The 14,762-nt window shown below is 37.2% G+C and overlaps 1 protein-coding gene across 1 annotated transcript in view; it reads left to right on the top strand.

Annotated features, from left to right (window-relative positions):
• Positions 1 to 14,762, top strand: part of PDCD6IP (programmed cell death 6 interacting protein) — a 64,947-nt gene that overhangs the window by 33,109 nt on the left and 17,076 nt on the right. The window contains exons 8-12 of the mRNA XM_003781785.3: positions 1,032 to 1,254; positions 2,810 to 2,933; positions 5,233 to 5,410; positions 10,799 to 10,910; positions 12,068 to 12,237. Of these exons, the coding sequence (XP_003781833.1) occupies positions 1,032 to 1,254; positions 2,810 to 2,933; positions 5,233 to 5,410; positions 10,799 to 10,910; positions 12,068 to 12,237 (807 nt within the window). The remainder of the gene's footprint in view (positions 1 to 1,031; positions 1,255 to 2,809; positions 2,934 to 5,232; positions 5,411 to 10,798; positions 10,911 to 12,067; positions 12,238 to 14,762) is intronic.

Genomic DNA, 14,762 nt, shown 5'->3' on the forward strand with positions numbered 1-14,762 from the left:
GCCACAACGCCCGGCTATTTTTTGGTTGCAGCCATCATTGTTGTTTGGCGGGTCCGGGCTGGGGATTCGAACCCGTCACCTTCAGTGTACGTGGCTGGCGCCTTAGCCGGTTGAGCTATAGGCGCCGAGCCCTCTTAGTCTATTCTTAACCCTTTCTGATCTTATGTGAGACTGGTCTGACATAATGATTTTCTTGTCAGTTCTGATGTTGAAAGATGTCTGACACATTTTTTTGGTTGCGTTTGTTGACTTGCTCTCTTGTTGGAGACTGATGTGTTTCCTCATATAGTATGGACTCTAGCCAATAGATAGTGCAGGTTGAATTCTTTTTGTTTCTTGGTAGGCCATATATTTTGATGTGAACAGGTGATCATATTTGTGTAGTTGTACTTGTAGGAAAATGGCAGGGAGAGGTGTGTAAGTGACAGTGATATTGCAGCATGGATTTTTGAGGACAGTGAGGTTGAAGGAGGGTTTAGTGGTGAAAGTGAGCATAAAGAAACTCTTCCTCTATGCACTGATAGTAGTTACAGTGAATATGAAGCTAGAGATGAAGAAAGTGATGAATATGAAACCTGTAACAAGTAGCTGGAAGGTTTATTGTGATGGTAATCTGATCAAGTTAGATTTTCTGTCACACAACAGGGATTCACCCTTCCTCATAGTGCTCAGCCAAAGACTGAACTTGAATATTTCTGGCTCTTTTTCTTGGATGATCTTATTGGTGAAATTGTGACTACAACAAATATCTTTATGCAGTGAAAAAAATACAGAAGGTGACTTCACTAACAAAATACTTATTGTGGCACTTGTGGAAGAATGTTTCATTGGAAGAATGTCTGCTGTGTATTATCCTTCAGTATTTGGGTATTTTGTGATGGGAGAATTTCCAGGTTATCTTATCAGCATTGCTGGAAATGCAAGTCCATGAATTAAAGGGTTTTTTTTAAGCCAGTGCCTGAGTACTTAGTGGTGGAGAAAGAAAGAGTGTGTTATCGTCTAGTTCTTTTTAAAAATATTTTTCTTTTTAGCATGCAGCAGAATTGATTAAAACAGTGGCATCTCGCTATGATGAATATGTCAATGTGAAGGATTTTTCTGACAAAATCAACCGTGCCCTTACTGCAGCAAAGAAAGATAATGACTTCATATATCATGATCGAGTTCCAGACCTTAAAGATCTAGAACCTATTGGCAAAGCCTCACTTGTGAAATCCACCCCAGTCAATGTTCCCATCAGCCAGAAATTTACTGGTATGTCAGTTATTCATATATACTTTAATCTTACTCATCTTTCTCTAGTTTGATCCCTATTTTCTAACTAAAATGCACAGTTATTATATTATGCTTTGAATATAATTGCATTCATTTAAAAAATGAATGTGAGAATAAAAATTATGTTGTATCTTTAGTGGAGTGTTAAGATGGAAAATACGTGATAATAGAATAGCAGAATCAGTAAACTTGAAATTGTGTTTTTGAATAATGATTACTATTTTAGCACTTACTATCTGAGTGTGGTGACTCACCCCTGTAATCCTAGCATGTTGGTAGGTCAAGGTGGGAGCTCAGGAGTTCGAGATCAGCCTGGACAATATACTTAGCAAGCCATGATCTCTACAAAAAGTAGAAAAATTAGCCAGGTGAGGTGGTGCATGCCTGTAGTCCTAACTATCCCAGGAGTTTGAGGCTGCAGTGAGCTATGATCATACTGCTACATTCTATGCCAGGCAGCAGAGTGAGATTCTATCTCAAAAAACCAACCAACCAACAAATAAAAATACCCAAACCTAAAAGACTTTAGCATTTGCCATTTTTAAATAACATTTGTTATGTTATTTAAGATGCTGCCATTAAAAATAAACACACATAAATATTTCTTTAAACATGGTAACTCCTACAGTCATATTTGTATCAGATAAATAAATGTTATAATGCCATAAATATATACAGTATAAAATAGCCTTTAGATGAGATCTGAAGGATAATATTCTGTCAGTGAAAGAATGATTTTTAGCAAACACTAAATGTTTACCATGTGACAGGAACTCTTTTAAGCCCTTTATAAATATTAGCTCATTTATTTCTTGCAACAGTCCTATAAAATGGGTACTGTTATTGTCCCTATTTGACTGATGAGGACACTCATAAGAGTGGTTAACTAATTTGCCCAAGGTAAGATGTGGTAGAGCCAAAAATTGCCACTGTGACCCACTCAGTAAATTTAATCAACAAATGAACAGTGCCACCAAAGAGAGTTCATATTCATGACAGCCACATCTTAGTAAATTAATGAAATCACGTTCAAAGAAAAAATTTTTCATTCTTTCCATTTTCTATGAATATAGTGAGCTAAAAATTCTCTTTATAAGTGTACTTTCTTTTTTTTTTTTTTTTTTTTTTTTTGAGACAGAGCCTCAAGCTATCCCCCTGGGTAGAGTGCCATGGCATTACAGCTCACAGCAACCTCCAACTCCTGGGCTCAAGCGAGTCTTCTGCCTCCGCCTCCCAAGTAGCCGGGACCACAGGCGCCCGCCACAACGCCCGGCCATTTTTTGGCTGCAGCCGTCATTGTTGTTTGGCGGGTCCGGGCTGGGGATTTGAACCCGCCACCTTAGGTGTACGTGGCTGGCGCCTTAGCCGGTTGAGCTATAGGCGCCGAGCCTATAAGTGTACTTTCAATAGTGACTTAGTTTTTATCTTTAAATATTTTAGACTATAAATATTAGAAGGGAAATATGAATAGTCACTTTTATAGTGTTGAGTTTTTGTCTTAAAATTTTGTTGTCATTTTCCTTCCTAATTTTAGATCTATTTGAGAAGATGGTTCCTGTGTCAGTGCAGCAATCTTTGGCTGCCTATAATCAGAGGAAAGCGGATTTGGTTAACAGATCAATTGCTCAAATGAGAGAAGCCACTACTCTGGCAAATGGGTAGGTAGAGTTTAACTTTCATAAATTGATCTCTGAAGTTTTAAAGTTTTCTTTGATTGTTCTTTAAATAGTTTATGAACATTTTAATTTTCTGAGCTTACAGCTAAATGTCAAGGGTATATAAAATTTAGCAAATGTAGTCGGATGTATGCACACAACACACATTTTTGCAGGATATTATGTTTATTAAGCTCTGGAAAATTTATTATGCTTGGAAGAAATTTAATTACAGAAATAAGGTGAGAATACTTGACTACTAGTTTGTATTTCAAGAGTTACTTCTGTGAGGGAAATGAAAGTAGAAATGAATTCTTTAAGATACATAGTGCATTTAGTATTTGGAACTTATTTTTGTTTCTTGTGGATTGGAGCCTAAGAAAATAATTCATTGGTTTAAAAAACTTTTAGTTATAATTTTCACATAATAAATATACCCACTCAAAGTATACAGTTGTTAGTTTTCATAAATGTGTGTATCTCTGTAACTACCACTGCCACCATGGTCAAGATAGTAGAGAACGTTCCTATTATCTTAAAAACATTTTCTTATACTTCTTTTCCTTCAATCCTTCCTCTCCTGGCCCCTGGCCACTCTGTTTCCTGATCTGGTTCCCTGATCTCCCTGCTGTCTTTGTAGGTTAGTTTTACTTTTTGTACAATTTAATATAAATGTAATCATTTTAGCATGTACAGAGTGTACATTACAGTTTATATGTAGTAATTGCAGTATATATAATATATACTCAACGTTTTGACTTCTTTCACTTGACATAATATTTTTGAGATTCATCTATTGTGTGTATCAGTTTTATTCTTTTTATTTCATTTTATATTTATGCAGCAACTTAGGGATTTCTTTCACCTGTTGATGGACATTTTGTTGCTTAGAACATTCATGTATAAATCTTTGTGTGGATATGTTTTACTTCTCTTGGGTAAATACTAGGAATAGATTTGCTGTATTGTAATTGACAATACACTTGACCCTTGAACAATGCAGAGGTTAGATGTGCCAACCTCATTTTCCCCCTGAAGCAGTTGAAAATTTAGCATAGGCTCGGCGCCTGTGGCTCAAGTGGCTAAGACGCCAGCCACATACACCTAAGGTGGTGGGTTTGAATCCCCAGCCCGGCCCCGCCAAACAACGATGGCTGTGACCAAAAAAATGGCCAGGTGTTGTGGCGGGCGCCTGTCCCAGCTACTTGGGAGGCGGAGGCAGGAGACTCGCTTGAGCCCAGGAGTTGGAGGTTGCTGTGAGCTGTGATGCCATGGCACTCTACCCAGGGGGATAGCTTGAGGCTCTGTCTCAAAAAAAAAAAAAAAAAAAAAAAGAAAATCTAAGCATAACATTTTTGTTAGAGATGAGGTCTTGGGGTATTGCTTAGGCTGGCTTTGAACTCTTAGGATCAAAGGATCTTCCCACCTTAATTTCCTGAGTGGCCATCACACCAGGCTTAGTGTACACCTATTGATTCCCCCAAAACTTTGGTTGAGAGCCTACCAAAGAGATGAGATGGTAGAAAATCCATGTGTAAGTGGACTTGTGTAGTTCAAAGGGTTGTTTAAGGGTCACTGTTTTCTCCTAGTCTGGCTGGCCTTTTTGTGTTAGTTTTGATGAGTGCCTGGATTTTGACATCAATTGTCTTTAACAAGAAAGGAACATAAGTTTAGTATATGATTAAAAAGGCATGCTGAATTGGCTTATTTTCTGAGGAGTTCATTGTATTGTATCATTTTATTTGCTTTTTTGTCTTTAATAGATAGGGGTAAGTTCCCCCTATTCTATTATATATATGTAAAATAACTGAGAAATCATTGTACTACAAAATTGAGAACAAATGAAGATTCTGTAATGAATACTTAGATCACCTATGTTTTATTGACATTTTATTTAGATATGAAAGTATAACTTTTGTATATTATTTCTGATTTGTTGGTGGTGATAAAACATGCAAAAGTATGACAAAAGAATTTTTTTAATACAGAATTTTTCACTTTTAATTACTTACATTGAAAGAAGTTTGAATTGTAAGCCAACGATAACCAGTATATTTTAATGGTGTTGTAGTTTTTCTTTCTTTTTAGCTTTTAATTCTGGATTGTGAACTTGATTCTTTAATGATTTTGGTTTAATTTTATCAATCACTGATTTTTTTCTCTTTGTTTTTGCTTTTTTTCATTGACTGGGTTTATTCACTTTTTCTGGGTACTAATTCTATTGTTATTGATTTGTATATAGAAGGTTAATATTTTAAAGATGATTTAGACTGCTACATGACATAGTATCTCATTTTTCCAGGGTATTAGCTTCTCTTAATCTCCCAGCAGCAATTGAAGATGTGTCTGGAGATACCGTACCTCAGTCCATATTGACTAAGTCCACCTCTGTGATTGAACAGGGAGGCATCCAGACTGTTGATCAGTTGATTAAAGAACTACCTGAACTACTGCAACGAAATAGAGAAATCCTAGATGAGGTATGTTTTAGGAGATTTGCGTTTCTGATAAAAATACTGTGATCCCTCCATGTTCAGCAGAAACTGGGATCCGAGACTTCTTCCCATTGGCTTTCACAGAGTAGCATTCACTTCTGTGACAAATTCAGGTGGCCTAGGCCCTGCTGTTCGGGCCCATTCTTGTCTTAATGGTGAATGAGTGCACAGTAATGAAACTCATGGCCACTGTGTAAATTAGCAGATTGTGAAAAGTGCCATCACACAAGCTGTTCAAAGCCTTAAGAATTAATGATTTATTTTGTGTGTAGGCATATGTGGTTTCTCAGTGATCATGGACTCACACACAGGAACTTGGGCCATCAAAATTTTTTTTTTTTTTTTTTTTTTTTTGAGATAGTCTCAAGCTGTTAGTCGCCCTGTGGAGAGTACCGTAGCATCGTAGCTCTCAGCAACCTCTAACTCTTGGGCTCAAGCGATCCTCTTTCCTCAGTTTTTCTGTTTTTAGAATAGAATTTTAGAGATGGGGTCTTGCTTTTGCTCAGGCTGATCTCGAACTCCTGAGTTCCAGCAGTCCACTCATGTTGGCCTCTCAGAGTGGATTACAGGCATGAGCCACCCTATTCAGCCAGTTTTCTATGTTTTATAGACACCGGGTCTTGCTCTTGCTCAGGCTGGTCTCAAACTCATGAGCTCAATTAATCCACCCACCTTGGCCTCCCAGAGTGCTAGGATTATAGGTGTGAGCCACCCCACTCAGCCAGTTTTCTATTTTTTGTAGACACGGGGTCTTGCTCTTGCTTAGGCTGGTCTTGAACTCATGAGCTCAATTAATCTACCTTCCTTGGCCTCCCAGAGTGCAGGGATTACAGGTGTGCCATCAGATGTTTTATAAGGCTACATCCATATTCCCAGTAGAGATGGCGTTTTATCCATAGGAGTAAGACACTATTTAAAGTTAGTAAGGCTAAAGCCAACTGTTTGCCAGTGTTACTCTCTTTATACTGTGCCTTCACCTCTTCCCCCTAATTGATACACTTCTGTCTTTAGCTATAAATACATTTGAACTGGTTATATGGGCCTTTGCCAGTTGAGAACTCATGGTGTCTCATTTAGATAACTTTAATTGCTTTAATCTATGATGTTTTGATTTTTTGGTTAATTTCAGAGGGTATTGTATTTACATAATTTCCAGGTACTTGGGGGCAGAATGTGAATCTTATGAATGAGAATATTTACTTCTTAGAGTTATTGAAAGAATTAGTTAAAACAGTGAAATGCCTAGCCTTTGGGACACATAGGATATACTTAATAAGGTATAACTATGATTAGTATATTTCTGTGATGATGATGATAATATTCTATTTATTACTGTCTTGATTATGGGGTGATGGTTGTTACTTACTTTTCAATGCAAATAAGCTTTTAAAAAAAGTGTAGAAATTTACTGCCTTATTGGCTTGAGAAGCTGCTATTCATGAGGTGTTCTACATTATAATTTACACTTAACCAACACTATTTATGTAGACATAGTCAATATCAGAAAAACTAAAGCAAACAGAATTGGGTGTTACATAGTTTATTATGCTCTGATGTGCTTGTTAGAATGTGGAATTTCAGGCCTTACCTCAGACCTGCTATATCAGAATTTTGATTTAAAAAAAAATTTTTTTTTTTGAGAGACAGTTCACTCTGTCACCCAGGTTGGAGTGGGGTGGCCTAGTCTTAGCTTACTGTATCCTTCAAATCCTGGGTTCAAGTGACTTTCCTGCCTCAGCTTTCTGAGTAGCTGGGACTACAGTTAGGTGCCATTATGCACGGCTAGTTTTTCAAGTGTTTTGTGTAGAAATGGGGCCTTACAGTGTTGGGCAGCCTGGTTGGTTTTGAACATCTGGCCTCAGGCAATCCTCTCCGCCTTCCAAAGTGCTGGGATTCCAGGTGATACACCATGTCCGGCCTAGAATCTGCATTTTAACAAGATTCCCAACTGATTTGTGTGCTCATTAAAATTTGACAAACACTGGTATCCCTTATCGTTCTTTATAATCTGTTGATTTGTGGGTGAACAAGCTTGTGATCTGGTATGGCAGTTGAGAGGACATTAGAAGTAGTAACTAGATCTTAGATTGTGGACAGTATTGATTGTTCAAGATCATACGCAAGTGGATAGCAGTAAGAATGAAGGCATAACAAGTCAAATAGAGAGCAGTCTGGGGATATTTAATAAACAGAAGATATAATAAATCATTTATAACTTTATAATTTACAAATAGTTCAGTGGTTAATGTCACAGATTGTGAAATTATATTTAGATTTGATTCCCAGCTCTTCTACTTAGCTGTGACCTTAAGTGAAGTATCTAACATCTTCATGTATCAATTGACTCTTCCAGAAAACAAGATAATAGTATTTAGCCCATAAGCTAATTGTGCAGTGGGATATTACTTGTGCTTACTACTTAGCAGTTACATAAATATTAAGTATGACTCTATTTCCCTGATTTTAAGTTGCCATTGATTAAAAGTTATTTCTTTGGTTTTGCAACAAGTTTTATTTTTTTGTTAAAAAACATTGCCTAATGAAATGCTATGTATTAATTGTGAGAAGCCTCTTTAGAAATATTAATGTGAAAAGAGCTCATCTTATAATTAAGGAAAAACTGACTGTCTTTACATGAGATACTTTTATTTATTTTGTTTGATGTTCCTAACAGCCTTATGAGTTGGGGTTACTATTATTCTGTCATTTGTACTTTGAAGAGTGTCATTTTATGTAAATTGTGAAGTAAGGTGCAAAGCTGGCACTCTCTTTGAATGTTTATATTTCTGGTAGCTTTTAACAATTTTGTTTTAGTCTTGATTTTTAGAAAATTGAAGTGTCCACTAAATTTTTCTTTTTTAAATAATAAATTTATCATACTTGGGATCTGTTGGCTCTTTGAATCCCAGATCCCTGTGCATGGATTCTGTTTCTTTAATTATTTTGTTCTCCATCCTTTCTATTATCTCCTTTGAATTTCTATTAAATTAATAGTGCTGTTTCTGTGTAATTTCTTTGTATCACTTACATCTTTTATTCTGGCTCTTTGTGCTCTAGTTCTTCCGTCAGGGAGACTGCCTCAGGCCAGGTTCCGGCTTATTAATGAACTACTTGGCTGTGCCTTTTCTGTTCTTCAGCCATTCTATTGAGTGGTCCTTTTGTTGTTATTTTACTGATCTTTTTTATTTCCAATATAGTTAATTGCTTCTTTTTGTTTATCTTACAACTACATGTGTTTTTTTTTTTGAGGTAAAATGCACACAAAATTAAATAAAATTAAATTTTCCCATTGACCTCTTTAAAGTGTATAATTCATTGGCTTTTAGTACATTCACAATGAGGTGTGAGTATGAACGCTTAATTCCAGAGTGTTCTCATTTCCCTCAAAGAAATTCTTTACCAAATTAGCAGTCATTTCTCATTTCCCCTTTCCTGCTGCCCTTGGAAACCACTAGTCTGATTTCTATCTCTGGATTTGCCTTTTCTGAACATTTCATATAAATGCAATCACACTAGACGTAGCCATTTGACTTTGACTTTTTAAACTTACCATAATGTTTTCAGGGCTCATTCATGTTGTAGATGAATCAGTACTTCATTTCTTTTTAAAAGTAATATTCTATTGTTACATCACATTTTGTGGATCTCTTCCTCAGTTGGTAGATATTTGGGTTGTTTCCATTTTGTGGCAGATTTGAATATCTGCAGGGGCTATGTTCCAAGACCCCTCGTAGGTGCCTGAAACCTCAGGTAGTAGTGAGCCCTATGTATACTACCATATTTTGCTGTGTATAATGTGTTCCTGTGTATAACAGGCACCCATGTTTTGGGCTCAGTATCAGGAAGAAAAATCTTTCCGTTTTAAGTGTTTTTTTTTTTTTTTTTTGAGACAAGAGTTTCACTATGTTGCCCTTGGTAGACTGCTGTGGTGTTATAGCTCACAGCAACCTCAAACTCTTGGGCTCAAGTGATTCTCTTGCTTCGGGCTCCCAAGTAGCTGGGACTACAGGTGCCTGCCACAATGCTTGGCTATTTTTCGTTGCAGTTTCATAGTTGGTTAGCCACTTCTGCCCAGGCCTGGGTTTGGGCCGGGTTCGAACCCGCCAACTTTGGTGTATGTGGCTGGCACCGTAATCATTGTGCTGCAGGTGCTGAGCCGGTTTTAAATTTTTAAAGGAGGGCAGAAGTGGCCACGCAGTGGCACCTCCTTCTTTCCTGAGAGGTGTGAAGCATAGAACCAGCCATGGCAGAGAAGCTGGGAGCAAACCTAAGTGGCAAGTGAGAGTGGTTTGGGTGACCTGAGTGCCCAGCCTCCCTGAACCGTCCGCTCCCATACTACCTTGATCCCCACATCTCTGGTATCCATTCTGACCTATGTTTGTTGGTGGGAACGTGGCCACAGCTGCTCTGTTGAGAACTGCAACAGGCTTATTTCCTAGGAAGCTGATGTGAGAGGTCAGGGCTCCTGATAGATGCCTGTTTTATGCTGAGGAGGAAGCCTTCCCCAATCATAGCCCAGTGAAGTAGTCTTCATTTACATTTCTGTTTAGTGAATAGACTGTGACCTCCTGGAGCCATCCAGACCTTAGGCAGTCAGTAACATCAGAATGAATGACCCTAGACTTTCCCAAATTTGCAAATACTACAAACCACCCAGATGACTGGTTAAAATGAGACTCCTGAACCACACCCAAATACACAGAATCAGTTCTCTAGGGGAAGGGGCTGGACATCTAGACGGTTCTTTATATAGGAAAATTTAGGAAATTATACCAACTCAATACCTGGGGGTACAGACAAATCATAGGCTCAGAATTACAATCTATGGGGTCTGCTACCCCTGAGCTTTCATGCTTTGTTGCCTGGTACCCTCACAGATAGAAACTTAATGGGGACTAAAGCCCAAGGCCACAAAAGAAGGCTACTAATAGAACTGGATCTCAGGGGTCTCAGATCAGGTTTCCCAGACCCTAGCTCAGAGGGATTTTGGAAATTTTCAGTTTGTTGTTTTGGGATAGAAGTCCAAGTCTTTTATTTTTAATGCAGTTAATCATTCCGCCCCCCCTCCCCCTTTCTTTTATGGCTTCTAAGTTTGAAAGTTTTATTTATTTTCATCTTAAAATGTTCTTTAAAGATATCTTGATTGAGAAATGTAGTAGGTAACTTAGCCTTAAATTATATAAAACTTTTTGCTAAATACATTATAATTTATATTTTTGTAACCAAAAAAATGTTGAACCAGTTTATATTCTAATTAGGAGTATTCCTATCACTTAACTTTTCTCTTACATTGAGTACAATCATTTTTGAAATGCTTTAAATTTTTTACACCAGAAATGGTTTTCAGTGTTATTTTTTGTTTCCTTTTAAAAGTCATTAAGATTGTTGGATGAAGAAGAAGCAACTGACAATGATTTAAGAGCAAAATTCAAGGAACGATGGCAAAGGACACCATCCATTGAACTCTATAAGCCTTTAAGAGCAGGTAAAAATGTGTATATATGACCTTCACACAAATTTGCATCTGTTCTTTTTTTTTTGCTTGATTAAATTAGGCTCAGTTGTAAACTTACCATTTTTACTGAAATTGGGTGCTATTATGAAAACCCAGGTGTTTTTCCTCAGCTTAATGTAAAGACTAAAAAATAACAAAAATAACCTACACTCATTATAAGAAATTCAGATTCTTAAAGAAGAATACAATGTGAAAATTAAATTTATCCTGTAACTCTCATTTTCTATTCTAAGTCCTGTACATGTTCTGAAATTAAATGAGCTCATATTATATGTATGGTTTTGTAATTTTACTTACCCAGATGTTAAAAAATGAGTTTTTAACAGTTACTTTGAAGCCAAATTTATGCTTTTAAAGACTTTTGATTATTAAGACTTTGTGCTTATTAAGATAAATGCTATCTTCATAGTGGCTGGAGATTTGTTTTATTTATCTCTGTAAAAGGAATGTATGCTCTCTCTCTCTCTATATATATATTTTTTTGAGCTCAAGTTTCAAGCTGTCGCCCTGGGTAGAGGGCTGTGATATCACCGCTCACAGCAACCTCCAACTCTTGGGCTTAAGCGATTCCCTTGTCTCCGCCTCCCAAAGTAGCTGGGACTACAGGTGCCCACCACAGCGCCCAGCTATTTTTGGTTGTAGTCGTCATTGTTGTTTAGCAGACCTGGGTTGGGTTCGAACCCGCCACCCTAGGTGTATGTGGCCAGCACCCTTGCTTACTGAGCTACAGGCGCTGCCAGAAGTGTATGCTATTGAGATTTTTCTATGTAATATGTAATATATCTATTCTCTTAAGTCAAGCTGATCTTATGAGGGAAGATTTTTTTGAGTGAATGATTTCTCTCTATATTCAGGAGAAGATTTAGACTAATGTTAATTAGCTTTTATTTGGCAGACGGTAACCACCAAACATATTTTAAGATATGTTTGTGTTTTTATTTTATAAATGATTTTGTCACTTTTTCAAAAACAATGCAAAGTCTGACAGGAACTGAGTTTTTATTATGCATTTGGGCTTGTAGAAGGGGAAGATAAGTAAAGTGGGAGACCAGAACTGAAAGTGCAACTAGCCCATAAACCTTGCTGTTAGAGTCACTTCTGTGGTCTGGAAACTTATTTTCCTCCAGAGGGAACCAACTTCAGAGCAGTTTTAGATAAAGCTGTGCAAGCAGATGGACAAGTGAAAGAACGTTATCAGTCTCATCGTGACACCATTGCACTTCTGTGTAAGCCAGAGCCTGAGCTGAATGCTGCCATTCCTTCTGCTAACCCAGCAAAGACCATGCAGGGCAGTGAGGTGAGAAGGTGCATTTTGATGTGGGTGGTTATCTAATTATGAAAACTATGTTCAAGCCATTATGTACAATGAACTGCCAGTTCTTGACATAATTAAAAAATTCAGAAGTATAGGTGGTGCCTGTGGCTCAAAAGGGTAGGGCGCCGGCCCCATATGCCGGAGGTGGTGGGTTCAAACCCAGCCCCAGCCCTGCACCCCCAAAAAAGCAGAAGTAAATTGGGCTTCTTATATCTAAAGTAGTATATCTTCTGTGTAGTATGTAATCATACTAGTATTTTGTAATTTCCATTTATTGAATGCCTTTTATGAACTGGGACGAAATTTACATAATTCATGTTTTCATATGTATGTTCACAGTGAGTTGAGTTTTATAAAAGGGAAAGTCTTGGAATCATAGAATGTTCCCTAAAGTGAAAGGACTGTGTTTGGGCAGCTACATGAACATCATTCTATACTGCCTTCTACCATATTCTACTGGGACTGCCTTTGAAGGGAAAATTGACAAAACGTGCATGTTAATAAATGGATAATATCATCATGGTGTTTCTGAGGATAATGGGATGGAGGAAAATCAAATAGGGTATCTGATTTGTAAAGTCTAAGAGAAGATAAAGTGCAAATATAATTTAACGATTTATCACTGTGTGTTAGGTAACAGAGTAGGATAAGATAAAAAGGTCCAGAGTGCATAGGAAAACCAGGTGAAGGGCAAGAAATTCTTGAAAAAGGTGAATTCAGTTAACATGAATCGTACACAGCCTGTACCCTCAGTTGATGTCTAGTGTGGAAGATTGTCATGTACAGGGATAGTAGCTGTTGGGGAAGTTTAAAAGTGTCACAGGGAAAGTGTGGAAAATAAGCTATGAGGATTTAGATGAAGTACCTTAATTTTGGTAACGTGGAGCTCTTCTCTTAGAAGTACTCTAACAAATTGGCCGTCTGTGGAGAACAGAATGGATAGGCAGAAAAATCGAATATATATATTATTGGAGAAGGGCTGAGTTAGTGTGTGTGTCCAGTGGGTCACTGGAATCCAGCCAAAGATGCTGGGCAGCTCCCAAGGAGAAGACTGCATGATGGAATGTGTTCAGAACCTGAATCTAAAGGGGGAACGTGATTGAACAAGAAGCAGCAATTAGGTGCTTGGCGGAACGGAGGAGAAAAGGATGGTGGTCAGAAGACTGATTTGTGAAGAACAAAGAGCCCAAAGAAGAGACTGTAGACCCCTGAGATAGTAATAAATTCTGGTACTTTTTTTTTTTTTTTTGAGACGGGGTCTCCCTTACCCAGGCTGGAGTGCAGTGGCTTAGTCACAGCTCACTCAAGTGATCCTCCTGGCTCTGCCCCTCAATCAGCTGAAACTACATCTTTTTTATTTTAGAAAAATACCTTTGTTTTGTATCTCTTCCTTGTTCTTTTTGATGTCTTGCATGTGACTCAGAATTTATATGACTTTTATCCTTTGCTGCTTTTTAGTAGAAAAGCAAAAATGATTTGAGCTAATCAAAATCTAAATTAATGTACATTGATTTGTTGATGATTTACTCAGTCATGATGTTTTTGTTAATCCTTAGTGGTTTTACACAGGGGAAAAAACTTATAATCAATATGAAGTAATTTCACTGAAGCTAGATTTTCTTGACAGGAATAACCTTTATGAAATAAGTCAAGCATTATGTTTATCAAAGCTAATTCAGATGTTGTCATAGAAGTAGATGACACATTTAACCAGAGTTCTTAGGATTGAAAACTCAGTCCTTTGAACTATTGATTATTAAGGTGATGTAATATTCATGTTTTGTTAAGAGGTCCAAGCTTGCTGGTAGGGTTTTTTCTTCCTTCCTACCTATTATCTGGTTATTTATCCTCAGTCTATTTGGGTACCTTGTTTTAGATATTGAGATACTCTGAAAAATGTTGCAGACTATTAGTAATTTGTATTTAAAGATCCTTACATTGAATACTTGAGATCACTGCTTATGATTATGTGTCTATGATCCACTGGGGTCTGAAACCTGGTCTCGTATTTACCTTTTCTAAAAACAAAATGACCAGATTTGGAAAGTAAAGTTGAAAATTTTATTGAGAGTGTTTCTTATGTCCCTAATTATTTTTGGTATTGTTAAGTGCCGCACAGAGTTTTATAATCTAAAACTAGGGTCAGCAACCTGTGGCCTGGAAGCCAGATCTAGTCTGTACTTCTTTCTGTACGGCCTATGAGCTGATGATGGTTTTTACATTTTTTAAATGGTTTGGAGAAAAGGTCAAAAGAGTAATGTTCCATGACGTGTGACATTATATGAAATTCAGATTTCATTTGTCCATGAATACATTTTTCTTGGATCATAGCTAATCTTATTCATTTATATAATGCCTTTCAAACTATCAAAGCAGAGTACTTGCAACAGAGGCTATGGCCTACTAAGCCAAAAATATTTTCTAACTGGTCCTTTACTAAAAAAGTTTGCTAGTTTCTGATCTAAAAGATGAAGGATGAACAACCTAGGAGATCTCACGTGGCTGCC

The sequence above is a fragment of the Otolemur garnettii genome, unplaced genomic scaffold (genome assembly GCF_000181295.1).
Source record: "Otolemur garnettii isolate 467f Iridium unplaced genomic scaffold, OtoGar3 scaffold00002, whole genome shotgun sequence".
NCBI classification, from domain to species: domain Eukaryota; kingdom Metazoa; phylum Chordata; class Mammalia; order Primates; family Galagidae; genus Otolemur; species Otolemur garnettii.